The following is a 12,757-nucleotide window of genomic DNA, read 5'->3' as shown; positions in this document are numbered from 1 at the left end:
TCACTTCTCCGAGGAAACCTCTTCGTACATACAATAACCATTGCACCAATTGAACGCAAATAAACGATCCTCTTTCAAACTCAACTGAATTTCCATAGGCCAGGAAACGGTCGAAACCTTTCACTCGACCACCTGTTCTATACATTTTTTTATATTTTTTTTTCTAAGGGTGTTTAAAATAAATTGCCCAAGGGCGCCATTAGGTGTAAGGCCGGCACTGAGTACGGATAACATTTGTAGTGTTTGCCTCACTTAAATAATCAATTCGACTTTGTGTAATAAGTCCCTTATGATTTGCCAAAAGCCCAAAGCACGCCAACGGAAACAACTTTTATTTATGGTGATGACAGGTGCGGTGCGCATGGAGCGACAGTTGGCAGCGCCGTTGTCCTAGTGTTAGTGTTGGTGTCGGTGTCGGTGTCGGTGCGGTGTCGAAGTGACGATTGCTGATTGACGATCGGCGAGCGACGAGCTTCGGGTGTTCCCCGTTTGCCCCGACCACTCCTCAACTCACCACTCACTCCACAATGGAAGTCGACACGCTGGTCGAGATGGGCTTCAGCAAACAGCGAGCGTCAGTATTTCACCGCTCTTCAAATCCTAACCAACACCAAAATCACTCGGCAACTTGAACACGCTTACATACTACAACAAATCCCATACTAACATTCTAAATGCATTACTAATCATTGTGAAATGCAAACTTTGACCCTCTGCCGTCTATATATATCTGTTCAATAGTATCAATAACTTCCTTAAATAATTGTATTGAATGTGTACATTTCAGGGAGCGGGCTCTCGCCATAACCAATAACAAGGGTGTGGAACCTGCCATGGAGTGGCTTCTCGCTCACGCCGACGATCCCGAGCCGATCGCACAGAGCTCGTCTTCGAGCCAGGAAGAGTCCAACGAAAATGCGCCCGAGACCAGTTCGGAACCTGCCGAGGACGACGCCTCTCTCGACCAGCCGAAATCTCTCAAATGCGAAGACTGTGGCAAACTGTTTAGAACGCAAGTAGAAGTCGAGTATCACGCAGCCAAGTCGGGTCATAGCAATTTTTCGGAATCGACAGAGGAAAAGAAACCGTTGACGGAAGAGGAGAAAAAAGAACAGTTAGCCAAAATAGAAGAAAAAATCAAACTAAAACGGAAAGAACGGGAAGAAAAAGAAAAGGTATGTAAGGTCACTTGTATCATTCAAATTGTAATAATATATTTTCACATGAAATCAATGCTATCTATCTGGTTGTGGACGTTTAACCTTTCGAATGCTAATCGGCGATATATCATTGATCGTATTCCGAATGAAAAATATACCCAATTGAAAGTCCAAAATGAAGAATCGGTCTTATAAAAAAGACTCACTCTTCAGATTCAATAGTATCAAAACAGCTCATACATACATATTTACTTTTAATCATAACTCAATATTGATGATTATTTAATATTTGAAGTGCATTTGTGCTAGTTCGTGAAGTATATTTAAACATATAGTAGTACCCTACAAAAAAGGGAAAAAACCAGACTAAATTGCAGAAATAACTTTGGTTTATTGATTTACTATCGGTGTAGTTCAAGTTATTGTCTATAGGTTGTTTTGTTCTACTGACCATGTTAGATAGGGGGATTCGTATAATGTACTTAAATCGTTATGCAATGTTTAAATAAAACATGTGTATATTTAGACGGAGCAACTCGAGAAAGAAAAACTGCGAATTAAATCCGGCCGCGATATGCAAGATGCGAAACAAAGGCTGCAAGATCAAGAAATGATGAAGATAATAGAGCAACGCCGACGTGACAAAGTCGAAGATCAAAAAGCGAAGGATCGAGTACGTCAACAAATACAAGCAGACAAAGAGGCCCGAAGGTCCTAAACTCACTTCATATTATAATATATGGATATAATACGATAAGAATCATCAACTTTTCACTTCCAGGTTAGCAAGTCAAGGTGTAACCAATCCGGAACCCGTCACTGTTAGTCCGATAGCTGCTCCTCCCGCACCAGCAATGTCCCCGACCAAACCGTCACCGACCTCGGCCAGGTTACAGTTGAGGTTACCCGACGGCCGTGCCGTGACGCAAGCTTTCGGAGCTCGGGAGCAGCTCAGTGCCGTACGGCTATTCCTGCGACTGAACGAAATGAAAGAAATGCCTTTTAATCTTATGACAACGTTCCCCAAAAGAGTCTTCACAGACGAAGACTACGAGAAACCCTTAGATATTTTAGGTATTCGCCGCATCAGTCTGCATATTTCGTTTGCACTTTCGCTTGCGTTGTTTAATCTCGTTTGCTTTTCAGGTCTGGCCCCGTCTGCCGTCGTGATCGTCTCCAAATGTCAACCTCAAGTATAGAGTGCAGCTCTCGTTATGTATTCACAAGTACGCACAAATATTACACGTGCGATCGCTGATGTTCTCAAACATTCGATTATTTTCTACATATGTTTAAAATTGCCAAACCGGTCATAGTGCGAAATGCTACGATATTGATTGTGTCAATATGTATGTGTATTGTCATACACGATGATATAATAATGCATGTTACATTTCATAGCATGAATCATCTCTTGAAATCATTCAGAGCAAGGTTTTTGTGATTATAATTTTATATTTAATTATGAAATAAAAATATTAGGTAAATTTAATTTGATTTATTATTTGTTTATTTATATTATCATTAGCTATGTATTATTCGATTTCCACAGGGCTTGCAGTAATGCTCAATTGTAATTATTTTTCTCAAATATCTATTATACATAAATGAAAAGTAAAAAAAAAAAAGTTGTTACAGGTTTAATACAATAAATATAACTTATAATAAAAATGTATCTTTAATTTTCACCAATAAAAATTATGCCGTTTAATCTGATTACATAATAATTCATAAAATTATATTGTGGGGGGGGGGTTATACAATTCAAAATCAGTCATTAAATTTATACCTAATAAAGCCACAATATTTAAACTACAACTTTGTATACATATACAATGTATTATATAGGTCTTCGTATATTTCATAAAAATTGATATTATTATTAGACTATAAAAATGAGCAATGTTTTTGATTAAATAAATTTACAACTAAAATTAAAATGCGGTATTTATGCTTGTGACATCAATAATAATATCAACTAGTCAACGAAGTAACAACTTTTCCAGTTTTTTTTATGCCAACACTCGATTTTACAAACTAAAAGATGATAAAAATCATCTAAATGAGCTCTTTATGCAGATAATTATTGCTTATGTTGATTAGTTTTTGTTACATTCCTAATTAATCGAGTGTGTTTGTAGAACCTTCTAGAAATCGATATAAATTGCAGGAGTTGGCGGCAAGACGCATTGTTTTCAGTCCAATGATTATTAACAAACGATAAAATTCTGATATATACAAAAAAACAATACTGAGCAACAAAAAAAAAATGCTTTACTGAGTTTGACCCACTGAATTCGAATATGACATTGATTTTTATTGGCTAGTTTATGAGATACGAGCGTTTTAAAAAAATGAACAACTTTTACAATTTTTTGGCTTTTGTAGTCTCTAACTCAAAATTTAGTATCACTGTGCCAAATGTGAGTATTGGAATCATTAGTCTGATGTTTTTCCTATTGATTGTGGTTTTTTATTGCTTTAAAATACTTACCTAGCTAATTTTAAGTCAAAAATATACTTTTTTTTACACATTATTTTCCCATGATACACTTTTTACAGTCTATTTCGCCAATTTAAAACGTTTATAAAGATTGGTTTTCTAACTCAATTCATATGTAGCGTTGGAATTGAACGAAAGGCTGATGTATGGGCTATGGCTGAGAAAGAGTATGTAGACTGATTGGGAGAAGGGGATGAAAAGGGGCAGAGATGTAACGGTTAGTCTCAGTTGGACCTGTGCTCCGCGCGGTTGTTCGCTAAACCTCCGCACGTATCGTCTTAATAAACAACATGACTGAAAACGCACGTGTTTGATCTTTCCCGAAACCGCCACATCCCAACCGTGGTCCTGAACAGCGTCATCTGTCAGGAATCTCTACCGCATATGTATATATATATACATTTATTTGATCTAAACGTACTATTTAGAATGGTAAATGAGTTCAAACATGCTGCATCTTATACATAACATGATTTAATATCATTTACCGCTCGAATTAGTACGTTTAGATAGATATAAAGAAATATTGAGATAAAAAACCAGTCCTTGTAAACGTAGTGAAATATAAAATTGGCCCAATAAATGGATATAGTAAAAAAGTATATTAATACACTTTTAAAATTCGCTAGATAATTAATTATATAGTATTTTTAAGCAATAAAAGAACACAATCAATAGAAAAAACATCCGACTATTGATTCCAATACTCACTTTTAACACAGCAATACTAGATTTTGAGTAAGAGACTGAAAAATCCAAGCCTATAATTGCTCATTTTTATTAAACGCTCATATATCTCATAAGCGAGAGAAAACCAACAAAAATCATTGTCATATTCGAATTCAGTTACGTAAAAAACGTGATTTTCTGTTGCTCAGTATAATCAGTATCAAATTCAATGAATCCACCCGTTAACTAGTTGAATGGTCACAAAACTGTGACAAGAAATAATAAATAATAAAAAAAATAATACAGTAATAACAGTAAATTATTACATACTAATTTCAATTTACTTAATGTATACAATGTGTTCAGGTACAAGTACAAAATTTGTGAAATAAAAAAATATTCAACGTTCAATTAAAATGTATGCACAAAATGCACAAACCGCACGGATTCTAAAAAGCCACTCACTTAATTTTTTTTATATAAAAATTTAAATATATAATACTATATGTATAAAAAAAATAATTTAAAGCATCACAAACAAAGTATGACTACAGAGAAAATTATTAGATTATTTATTTAATATTGAAAAGTTGACCCTATTTAGATCTTTCTAACATAACTTAAAGGATTCGCTTCCTAGCACTGTGGGGTAGTAGTGTGATGGTGACGGAACAAGCCCTTGAAAAGTACTAAACTTCTATAGAAGAAACAAATGTAGCGCAGCCACATTTTACACACGACTATAATTCTACCTTCACTGCGTTAGTGTGCTGAACCTTTATGCTAAAATTTCAAATCATATTTGCTTAAAATCAGTGCCGGTTTTAGGCGGGGGGGGGGGGGGCTAGGTCGTTAAATTAGGGCGCCGAACGATGCGTCAAAGGCGCTTTAAAATTTAAAATTAGAGCGCCAAAAGCCATTCAAAATTTTAGATTAGAGCGCCAAAGGCGAAAGTTCTTTCTAAGGGTGTTTAGAAAAAATTTGCCCGAGGGCGCCATCGGGTGTAAGGCCGGCACTGCACTTAAAATCCAACATAAAAGATTACATCGAATTGCATTCGACAGTTTCAACAATGTTAAATGAAATGCGTAAATAAAAATCAAATCAAATTATATTCCGATCAACATTCTGAGTAGCCGTTTCCTCGTCCATCCACATCTAGCCGCAATCTATCATCATCAATGAAATAATAAAAATAAAACAGCACTCAAAACAGATCATTCCGATGTGTTTACATACATAAATCATCGCATCTCAAATTACAACGTAAACCATCGCAACCATGTAATTAATTTGTATATTTCGATTAGAGGTAGTCTAGACACTATACTTTGTTTAATAGGAGGTACTACACTGGGGTATTCCACAGGTTTGGTCAGATCACAGTGTATCAGTTTATCGCCCCTGAGGATGGACCTCTCGCCCGACAGCTTTATACCGTCGCAATCGACCAGCTCCATGCTCTTATTGAAGCAGATCCTGATCTCAAACATGTACGATTTACCCGAGTGTGCATCCAGAGCGCAATGCAGCGACGGATTCTTCCCAATGGCGGCTTTGATCACCGAATATATGTGCAACGGCTCAAATGTCGAAATCTCGTTCGGCGTTATGTCGGCTTTCGCCAATATCTCCGACATCGAATACAACTGAAGCCAAAGAAGGCCTTGAGCGAAGTATTTCATTTCGTTGTTAAGTGGGGGGAGGACAGCGGCGCAAGTTCCGTGTTTGGACCATTCGTGTCCCCAAAATGAATAGTGCGGAGTGTCTGAAAATTATATTAAAACATTGATTAAACACAATCAAAATCAACTTTAGCTCTTTGGCCGCCTATCTATGTACAATATATTGTTGTTTGCAGTAAATACAATAGTTTTTATTTATGAATTTAAATTACATTATAAATAAAATCGTTGAATTGCACGTATTTTCATGCGTTGAAGTAGAATGCGACCATTGAAGTAGAATGGGTAGAAGCGCTCTCAGCTTCCAAAAATGTTGCTACAAAAACTGCGTGCAGACGGAGATTTCGGCTGTTTTGCTCAGTTGTTTGTTAAGCTCTATAGCAGTAGGATCTCTTTGAAATAGGCTCTACTAGTGAAATTGTGTGGTAGTATTAGTTCGACAAAGTCCGAACATCTGTATGTGCACGTGCTAGATGTTCGGACCAGCCTCACTCATTGAAAAAAACAGGGCCGTACACCGTATTATTTTTTAAAACTAATTATTACTTTATCTACATTGAAGTAGTATGCATAGAATTGCTCTCAGCCCCTAAAAATGTTGCCACAAAAAATCCGTGTGCCCGGAGATGTCAGCTGTTTTGTCCAGTTGTTGTAAGGGACGATCACTTCCACGAATTTTTTTTCCTCACTCTTTTGTCTCTCTTCTGACTTTCCGTCTCTCTCTTCGATGGCTCGCTTTTAAGCGATACTTTTGTTAGGAATGACTATTCTATACATTATACTTCAATGGTTGTGACTAAGGCTTCCAGAATTTTTTTACATAAAATCAATGTAATTGCAGTTTTTATATTAGGTGGATTGTTTCGATGAATAATTACTAGACGGTACAAACTATTTGTAAAAAACGAATCAATCAATCAAAGTGATGTTTTTTACTTTATTTGATTACATTATACGGTGTTTTTTATTTAATCTTAGAAATCTAGAAATGGATGCGAACCGAAAATTTAAAAAATGTAGCCAAACTCTCGAAACAAGAACGCTAATATGAGGAATATTGCAAAGAGAGTTTGCAAAGTGCAATTGAACGGTTTTGAAATATAAAAATATGCAATTGAACATTTTTTTGTTATACATTTGATGCTGAAGTAATCTTCCGGGATTGGAAGCACTAGTTGTGACCAAAACCACTTGTTTCCTCTGTCTCATGCTTTTTTTACTCCAACTTTTTTATTAAATTGATTTGTTTGCGTATGAAATTTATATACAAAATAAATGAATGTATTTACTATTTATTTAAACCTATTTCAATACCAATAATTCAAGAAATTGGGGTTAAATGTCAATTTTTAGCGACTGTTTAATTCTTTTAATTTTTTATATCTTCAAAATGGCTATTATTTTTACTATTAACCGTTTGCCCGCGGTCGTCTTCTATGGAAGCTTTGGTCGACAAGTCTGTAGCGCGGCTGTCTTCCATAGAATTTCTGAACTTTGCACGGGATTTTGAGCCTTATATGCGCCGATTTCAACTGTTTTAAGGTTCAAAATTGGTTGAATATATTACTGAGAGTTGAATGCCATCTATTCAATTTGCTTAAAATGAATATATACCAGTAAAAATTAGTTTTTTGTGGAACCATACTGAAACCTCGTTTATGTGACGTCACGTCTGTTGAACACTGGCGACGATGCGTCTCAATTGTATGAAGAATGATTATTTGACAATTAAGTCAAAACTACGAGATATATTATGTATTTTATTATTTAAAATAATACTTTATGTGTTAATTAACATATCTGGTTACTTGAGTAAATATTAAAATCTGTATTTAAGGTCGAAAACTCGATTGCCAAATTCGCGAAAAAGGTACGTTCAGGTACAGGGCTTGTTCGCTATATTTATTGCCGCGCGCAAAGGGTTAACAATTTTATAAGTGGGCACGAAAAGTCGATCGTTCAAGTTGAAGTGGGAGTTTGGATTTGAAGTCGGTAAATTTTGAAACAGTCTTGATTTGTACCAGAAAAAAGACGCAGTGCAACAACAAATTGACGATATGTATGAAATGCCTCGGCAGCCAAAGAGTTACAATAAATTGCAAACAATCACCTTTCTCCACGTTTATCCAATACTGATCTAAGTGCGCTTCGATGGGCTGTATCAAAGTAGGGTCGAATTTCCACGAATTGTTACAAAAACTGGGTCCCATCTCGCCAAACTTGGTCGGCCAAATCCCGTGAACGGTCCAAGTGTTCTTTTGAGATGGAAATGCGCACGAGTGTGAGGAATCTTTGTCCATCCATTGGTAACACACGGTGGCGGGCCAATGCTGCGTGAATATGAGAACATCCCATTCATGAGATTTCGCTTGGTTATCGTCGGCCCTAAAAATAAACACAACATCATCTACAATCATGTAATGAAATGCAAGGATATACATAAAGTGTTTAAACAATCAGTTTTATCTCCTTTGTGTAATAATAACACAAAGCAGAATTAGTCACCGCACAATGACTGAATAACAGAAATGGCTTGAAACCCGATACAATACATGAATCAAAGTGTGACGCAAATTATACGCACAGCTGAAATGCAACTGATAACCTCAGTGCAATAAAATTGATAATGCGTATTAGTATAAACATCTTTATGATATATTTATAAATTTAAAACTAGTTAGTATACAATTGGTATATAAATCTTGTATTATTATTGTTTTACATGGTAAAACAATCCTGGGGCTTATTCTCCTCCATATTCCTCTATTTCGGAGGGTCCATCTATGGCCTTGCAATTACAGTTTCCGATATGTCAATTTTTGTCATCTCTCATATAGTCACGGGTTCAAATCCCACTGGCTTCTGCTGGCCAGACCTTGGTTTTGTGACTCCAGGTCGATCGTTTCCTATCAGAGTTTACCAATTTATCTGATTTTCATTGAAACGGTTCCAACAAATCGGCAACTTTACCCATTTTCTCACAAATATCGAGTTTTCAGCAATCTCAATTGTATAAAATGCTGCAAATTTACAAATCTGACCATCAATGTATCTGTGAATGTTAATTGATATGTACATATTTACTGACTTGTTTAAAAATGTTGCAAATTTACAAATTTGACCATATGTAGGGTGTTAATTGATATGTATTTACTTTGTATAATACTTGTATCAAATGTACAATGTTTCTGGCCAGGAAGGCGCATTGGGGTTCCCTGTCAGACCTTCCTGGTATCTTCTTCTTGTTAATGCCTTGTCCGCATCCGGACGTTGGCGACCACCTCGTCGATTATTTGAATATATCCGCATCGGTCTTCAGCGGCTCGGAACAGCTCTTCGGCGCTCATATCGGTCCACATGCGCATGTTTCGAAGCCAAGATAACTTTTTCCTGCCAATCCATTTTTTTCCTTCTATTTTCCCCATGGTTATCAAACGGAGAAATTCGTATTTTGGACCCCGTATCATGTGTCCGAGGTACTCCATCTTTCTCCGCTTGATGACAGAAACAAGTTCCCTGCCTCTCCCCATCATGCCGAGGACAGCTTCGTTTGATATCTTTTTGGTCCACGGAATCTTCAGCATACGCCTATAGACCCACATCTCAAAAGCTTCAATGCGGCTGATCATCTTGGTCCACGTCTCACATCAATGTAGCAATACTGTCCAGACGTAGCTCTTCGCGAATCTCAACCGCGTATGAAGTTTGAGATGCTTGTTTGTAAGCGCCGCCTTCATTTTTACAAATGCTGTTCTAGCCATCTCGATGCGGATTCTTCCTGGTATAGATTAAAAATAAATAAATAAACATGGATGAGTGTTATCATCTCTTATTCTTCTTCTTAATGCCCTGTCTGCATCCGTTGATTATTTCCAGATATCCGCATCGGTCTTCAACGGCTCGGAAGAGCTCTTCGGCACTCGTATCGGTCTACATGGGCACATTTCGAAGCCCAGACAACTTCTTCCTGCCAATCCATTTTCTACCTTCTATTTTTCTCATGTTTATGACCCCGTATCATGTGTCCGAGGTACTCCAGCTTTCTCTTTGATGACAGAAAGTTCCCAGCCTCTGCCTATCATGCCGAGGACAGCTTCATTTGAAACTGTTTTGCTCCACGGGATCTTCAGCATACGCCTATAGACCCACTACTCAAAAGCTTCGATGTGGCTGATCATCCTAGTCTTCAGAGTCTACGTTTCACATCCATGTAGCAACACTGGCCAGACGTAGCTCTTAGCGAATCTGAAATCTTGTTTGTAAGCGCCGCCTTGTCGTTATCGTTAATTGAGTACTTTCTGACTACCGTTTTGTGATTAATGACAAGCAGTGTTTAGACAGATTTAATGTATTTCTTTTCAACAGTGTACATCAGTCGCGCCGCCGGTACAAACTCGGCTTACTATAAACATGACATATAAACTGGCTGTAAGTCGATAACCGAATCATTCATACCGAGCTGGCATAATATTAGCCGACGCGCATAAAATAAACATACAGAGAAAACAAACAAGGCGATTATTCGTTGATGATGTTGTGTGTGTTATCGAGTGTTTAGGTTTCGGCTATACGAGCGATAAACGAAAACACCCGCGAAAACAATGAAGTGTTTTGTACTGGGAGACGAGAAATTGCACCAGTGACCCAGTAAGGTGTGAACGTATACACATATGATGTATGTACGTATGTAGCTCAGAACTACGTAGAATGGTTCGTATTGGATAGAATTGATTACCCGTCGGCTACGGAGAGGGCCACGAGGGCGTAGAGGGCGGCGGCTGCGGCTCCTCCGGCCGATCGCATCTCTGATAGTAAACCCTATACCGGGCAGCACCTGACACTCGCCACCCGTCACTGACACTACTCGCCCTCGAGCTCTACTTTTACGCGTTGCCAACCCACCTTTGCCGCAACTAAACATGACATAACAACACGCTCTACGTCTAGGTGAAATATTTTCTCCCCTTTCAAATTCAGCACTCTCCGCTCTGTTCGTCTACGTCGCATTCAAAATTACCAACTTTATCTGTAAATTCAACTCTCATTTGTCTTAATTATGGCGGGATCGATCGTATTTTTTTGGGTTTTCGTCTGATACAAACCCCTTGGCATTGGCAATTAATTACTTAACCTACTATCAGCGGTGTCACCCTAATGGTTTCCATGGGTTTCCGGAAACCCGTTGTTAAAAATCAAGTTTCCGGAAACCCGTTATTTAATCTAAAAATTCATATAATTTTTGTCAAAAATTATACAGATCTTGAAAATTTAATGAGCTTTCATGTAATTAGTGCCGTGGACGAAAAAAAATGTATATATATATATATATATATATATATATATATATATATATATATATATATATATATATATATCAGTGGCGTATATTGGGTGTGTGCTAGGTGTGCGGCGCACACCCGTGAAAACCAAAGACCACATAAAGTAGTATTTTAATACAAAATAATGTGTTGTTGTATAAACAGGCATTGATGTGTATGGTGTATTTACCGCGTGCGCTAAATGTATGGTGTATGGTGTGGTGTGCAGTCTGCAGCGTGTTGTGTGATGTTAGATGTAGTTTGTGCGCCGCGACGAGAGAATACCTATGCCGTGCAGCAAATTGGTGGGTTTGGTTGGAGTGTGCAGGCGGATATTCGCTTGTATAGGTTTGTTCGCGATATTAAGACGTACGGTGTGCTACGACTTCAGAGCACCGCGCAACAGTCGGCAATTGACCAATGCGATGCGGCACGTGGTCTCGTACTTTTTCGCACATTCGTATTTTTATGGTCATATTATTACCTCTAATAACTAATAATGGCTAACAGTGTTCAAGACATTTTAACTATTCCGTTTTCAAATAGAAGTTTTGAGATAAAATTAAAAATAATTAAAGATGGGAAACCGTGTCCGTCTCTTCCAAATTTATCCAGTTTGCATAAAGAAAAAACAAAAGTTTACACTAGACATTTTTGCGTTTCAAATTATAAAAAATTCGAATGGATTACAGGCTGTGAAATTCGATCCAAACTTTTCTGCTGGCCATGTTTATTGTTCTCCAAAGATATTAATGTGTGGAACAAAGAAGGATTTGCTGATCTCAACCATTTGACAGCAGCACTGAAGAAACACGAAGGATCGCAGGCACACGTTCAATCATTTCTTTCCATACAAATGTTTGGCAAACAACGAATCGACGTATTAATTGACAGTCAACGTAAAGCCGAAATAAGTCGACATAATGAACAAGTAAATAAAAATAGAGATGTTTTAAAACGAATTATTAACGCAATAATCTATCTAGGAAAACAAGAACTGTCCCTGCGAGGTCACGACGAGTCATGTAATTCCGTAAACAAAGGCAATTACATTGAATATCTAAATGCTCTTCGAGAATATGATTCTGTTTTAGATACTCATTTAAATACTGCTACTACCTTTCGTGGTACTTCTCCAAGTATACAAAATTACATAATCGAAGCAATCGCTCATGTTATTAAAGTTCATATAAAAAATGAAGTAGAGTCAGCAAGTTTTGTTGCTATTATTCTCGATGAAACTTCAGATATAATGACAAAATCACAGCTCTCAACAGTTTTACGTTTTGTATGTAAAGGCAATGTACATGAACGGTTTATTAGTTTTACAGACGTTAGTGCTGATAAAACATCTAATGGTCTATTCTAATGGTGAACATAGTTGAAGAATTTAAAATTCAAGACAAATTGGTTGGACAGACT

At 37.2% G+C, this 12,757-nt stretch overlaps 2 protein-coding genes across 2 annotated transcripts; one reads left to right on the top strand and one right to left on the bottom strand.

Moving 5' to 3' along the window:
* The first annotated feature begins 381 nt into the window (after positions 1 to 381).
* On the top strand, positions 382 to 2,652 carry LOC143911165 (UBX domain-containing protein 1). Its single transcript, XM_077429931.1, has 5 exons — positions 382 to 574; positions 788 to 1,175; positions 1,687 to 1,871; positions 1,942 to 2,234; positions 2,307 to 2,652. The coding sequence occupies exons 1-5, from the start codon at positions 528 to 530 to the stop codon at positions 2,357 to 2,359; spliced, it is 966 nt and encodes a 321-aa protein (XP_077286057.1). The 5' UTR covers positions 382 to 527; the 3' UTR covers positions 2,360 to 2,652.
* A 2,239-nt stretch (positions 2,653 to 4,891) lies between these two features.
* On the bottom strand, positions 4,892 to 10,896 carry RNaseX25 (Ribonuclease X25). Its single transcript, XM_077429930.1, has 3 exons — positions 10,753 to 10,896; positions 8,128 to 8,402; positions 4,892 to 6,100 (listed from the first exon to the last, which is right to left on the bottom strand). Exons 1-3 carry the CDS (start codon positions 10,818 to 10,820, stop codon positions 5,592 to 5,594), a joined length of 852 nt encoding a protein of 283 aa, XP_077286056.1. The 5' UTR covers positions 10,821 to 10,896; the 3' UTR covers positions 4,892 to 5,591.
* Between the last annotated feature and the right edge of the window lie 1,861 nt (positions 10,897 to 12,757).

This window comes from Arctopsyche grandis, chromosome 4 (genome assembly GCF_051622035.1).
Source record: "Arctopsyche grandis isolate Sample6627 chromosome 4, ASM5162203v2, whole genome shotgun sequence".
Classification (NCBI taxonomy): Eukaryota; Metazoa; Arthropoda; class Insecta; order Trichoptera; family Hydropsychidae; genus Arctopsyche; species Arctopsyche grandis.
The sequence above is the reverse complement of the archived record's forward strand: the minus strand, read 5'-3'. Positions and strand labels throughout refer to the sequence as shown.

Coding starts and splice junctions, on each gene's coding strand:
- RNaseX25 (XM_077429930.1), bottom strand. CDS start 10,820: ATGCGATCGGCCGGAGGAGCCGCAGCCGCCGCCCTCTACGCCCTCGTG. Junction 8,403..10,752: donor GCCCTCTCCGTAGCCGACGG/GTAATCAATTCT, acceptor GTTTATTTTTAG/GGCCGACGATAACCAAGCGA. Junction 6,101..8,127: donor TTGGATAAACGTGGAGAAAG/GTGATTGTTTGC, acceptor TATAATTTTCAG/ACACTCCGCACTATTCATTT.
- LOC143911165 (XM_077429931.1), top strand. CDS start 528: ATGGAAGTCGACACGCTGGTCGAGATGGGCTTCAGCAAACAGCGAGC. Junction 1,872..1,941: donor GCAGACAAAGAGGCCCGAAG/GTCCTAAACTCA, acceptor TTTCACTTCCAG/GTTAGCAAGTCAAGGTGTAA. Junction 2,235..2,306: donor GAAACCCTTAGATATTTTAG/GTATTCGCCGCA, acceptor TTTGCTTTTCAG/GTCTGGCCCCGTCTGCCGTC.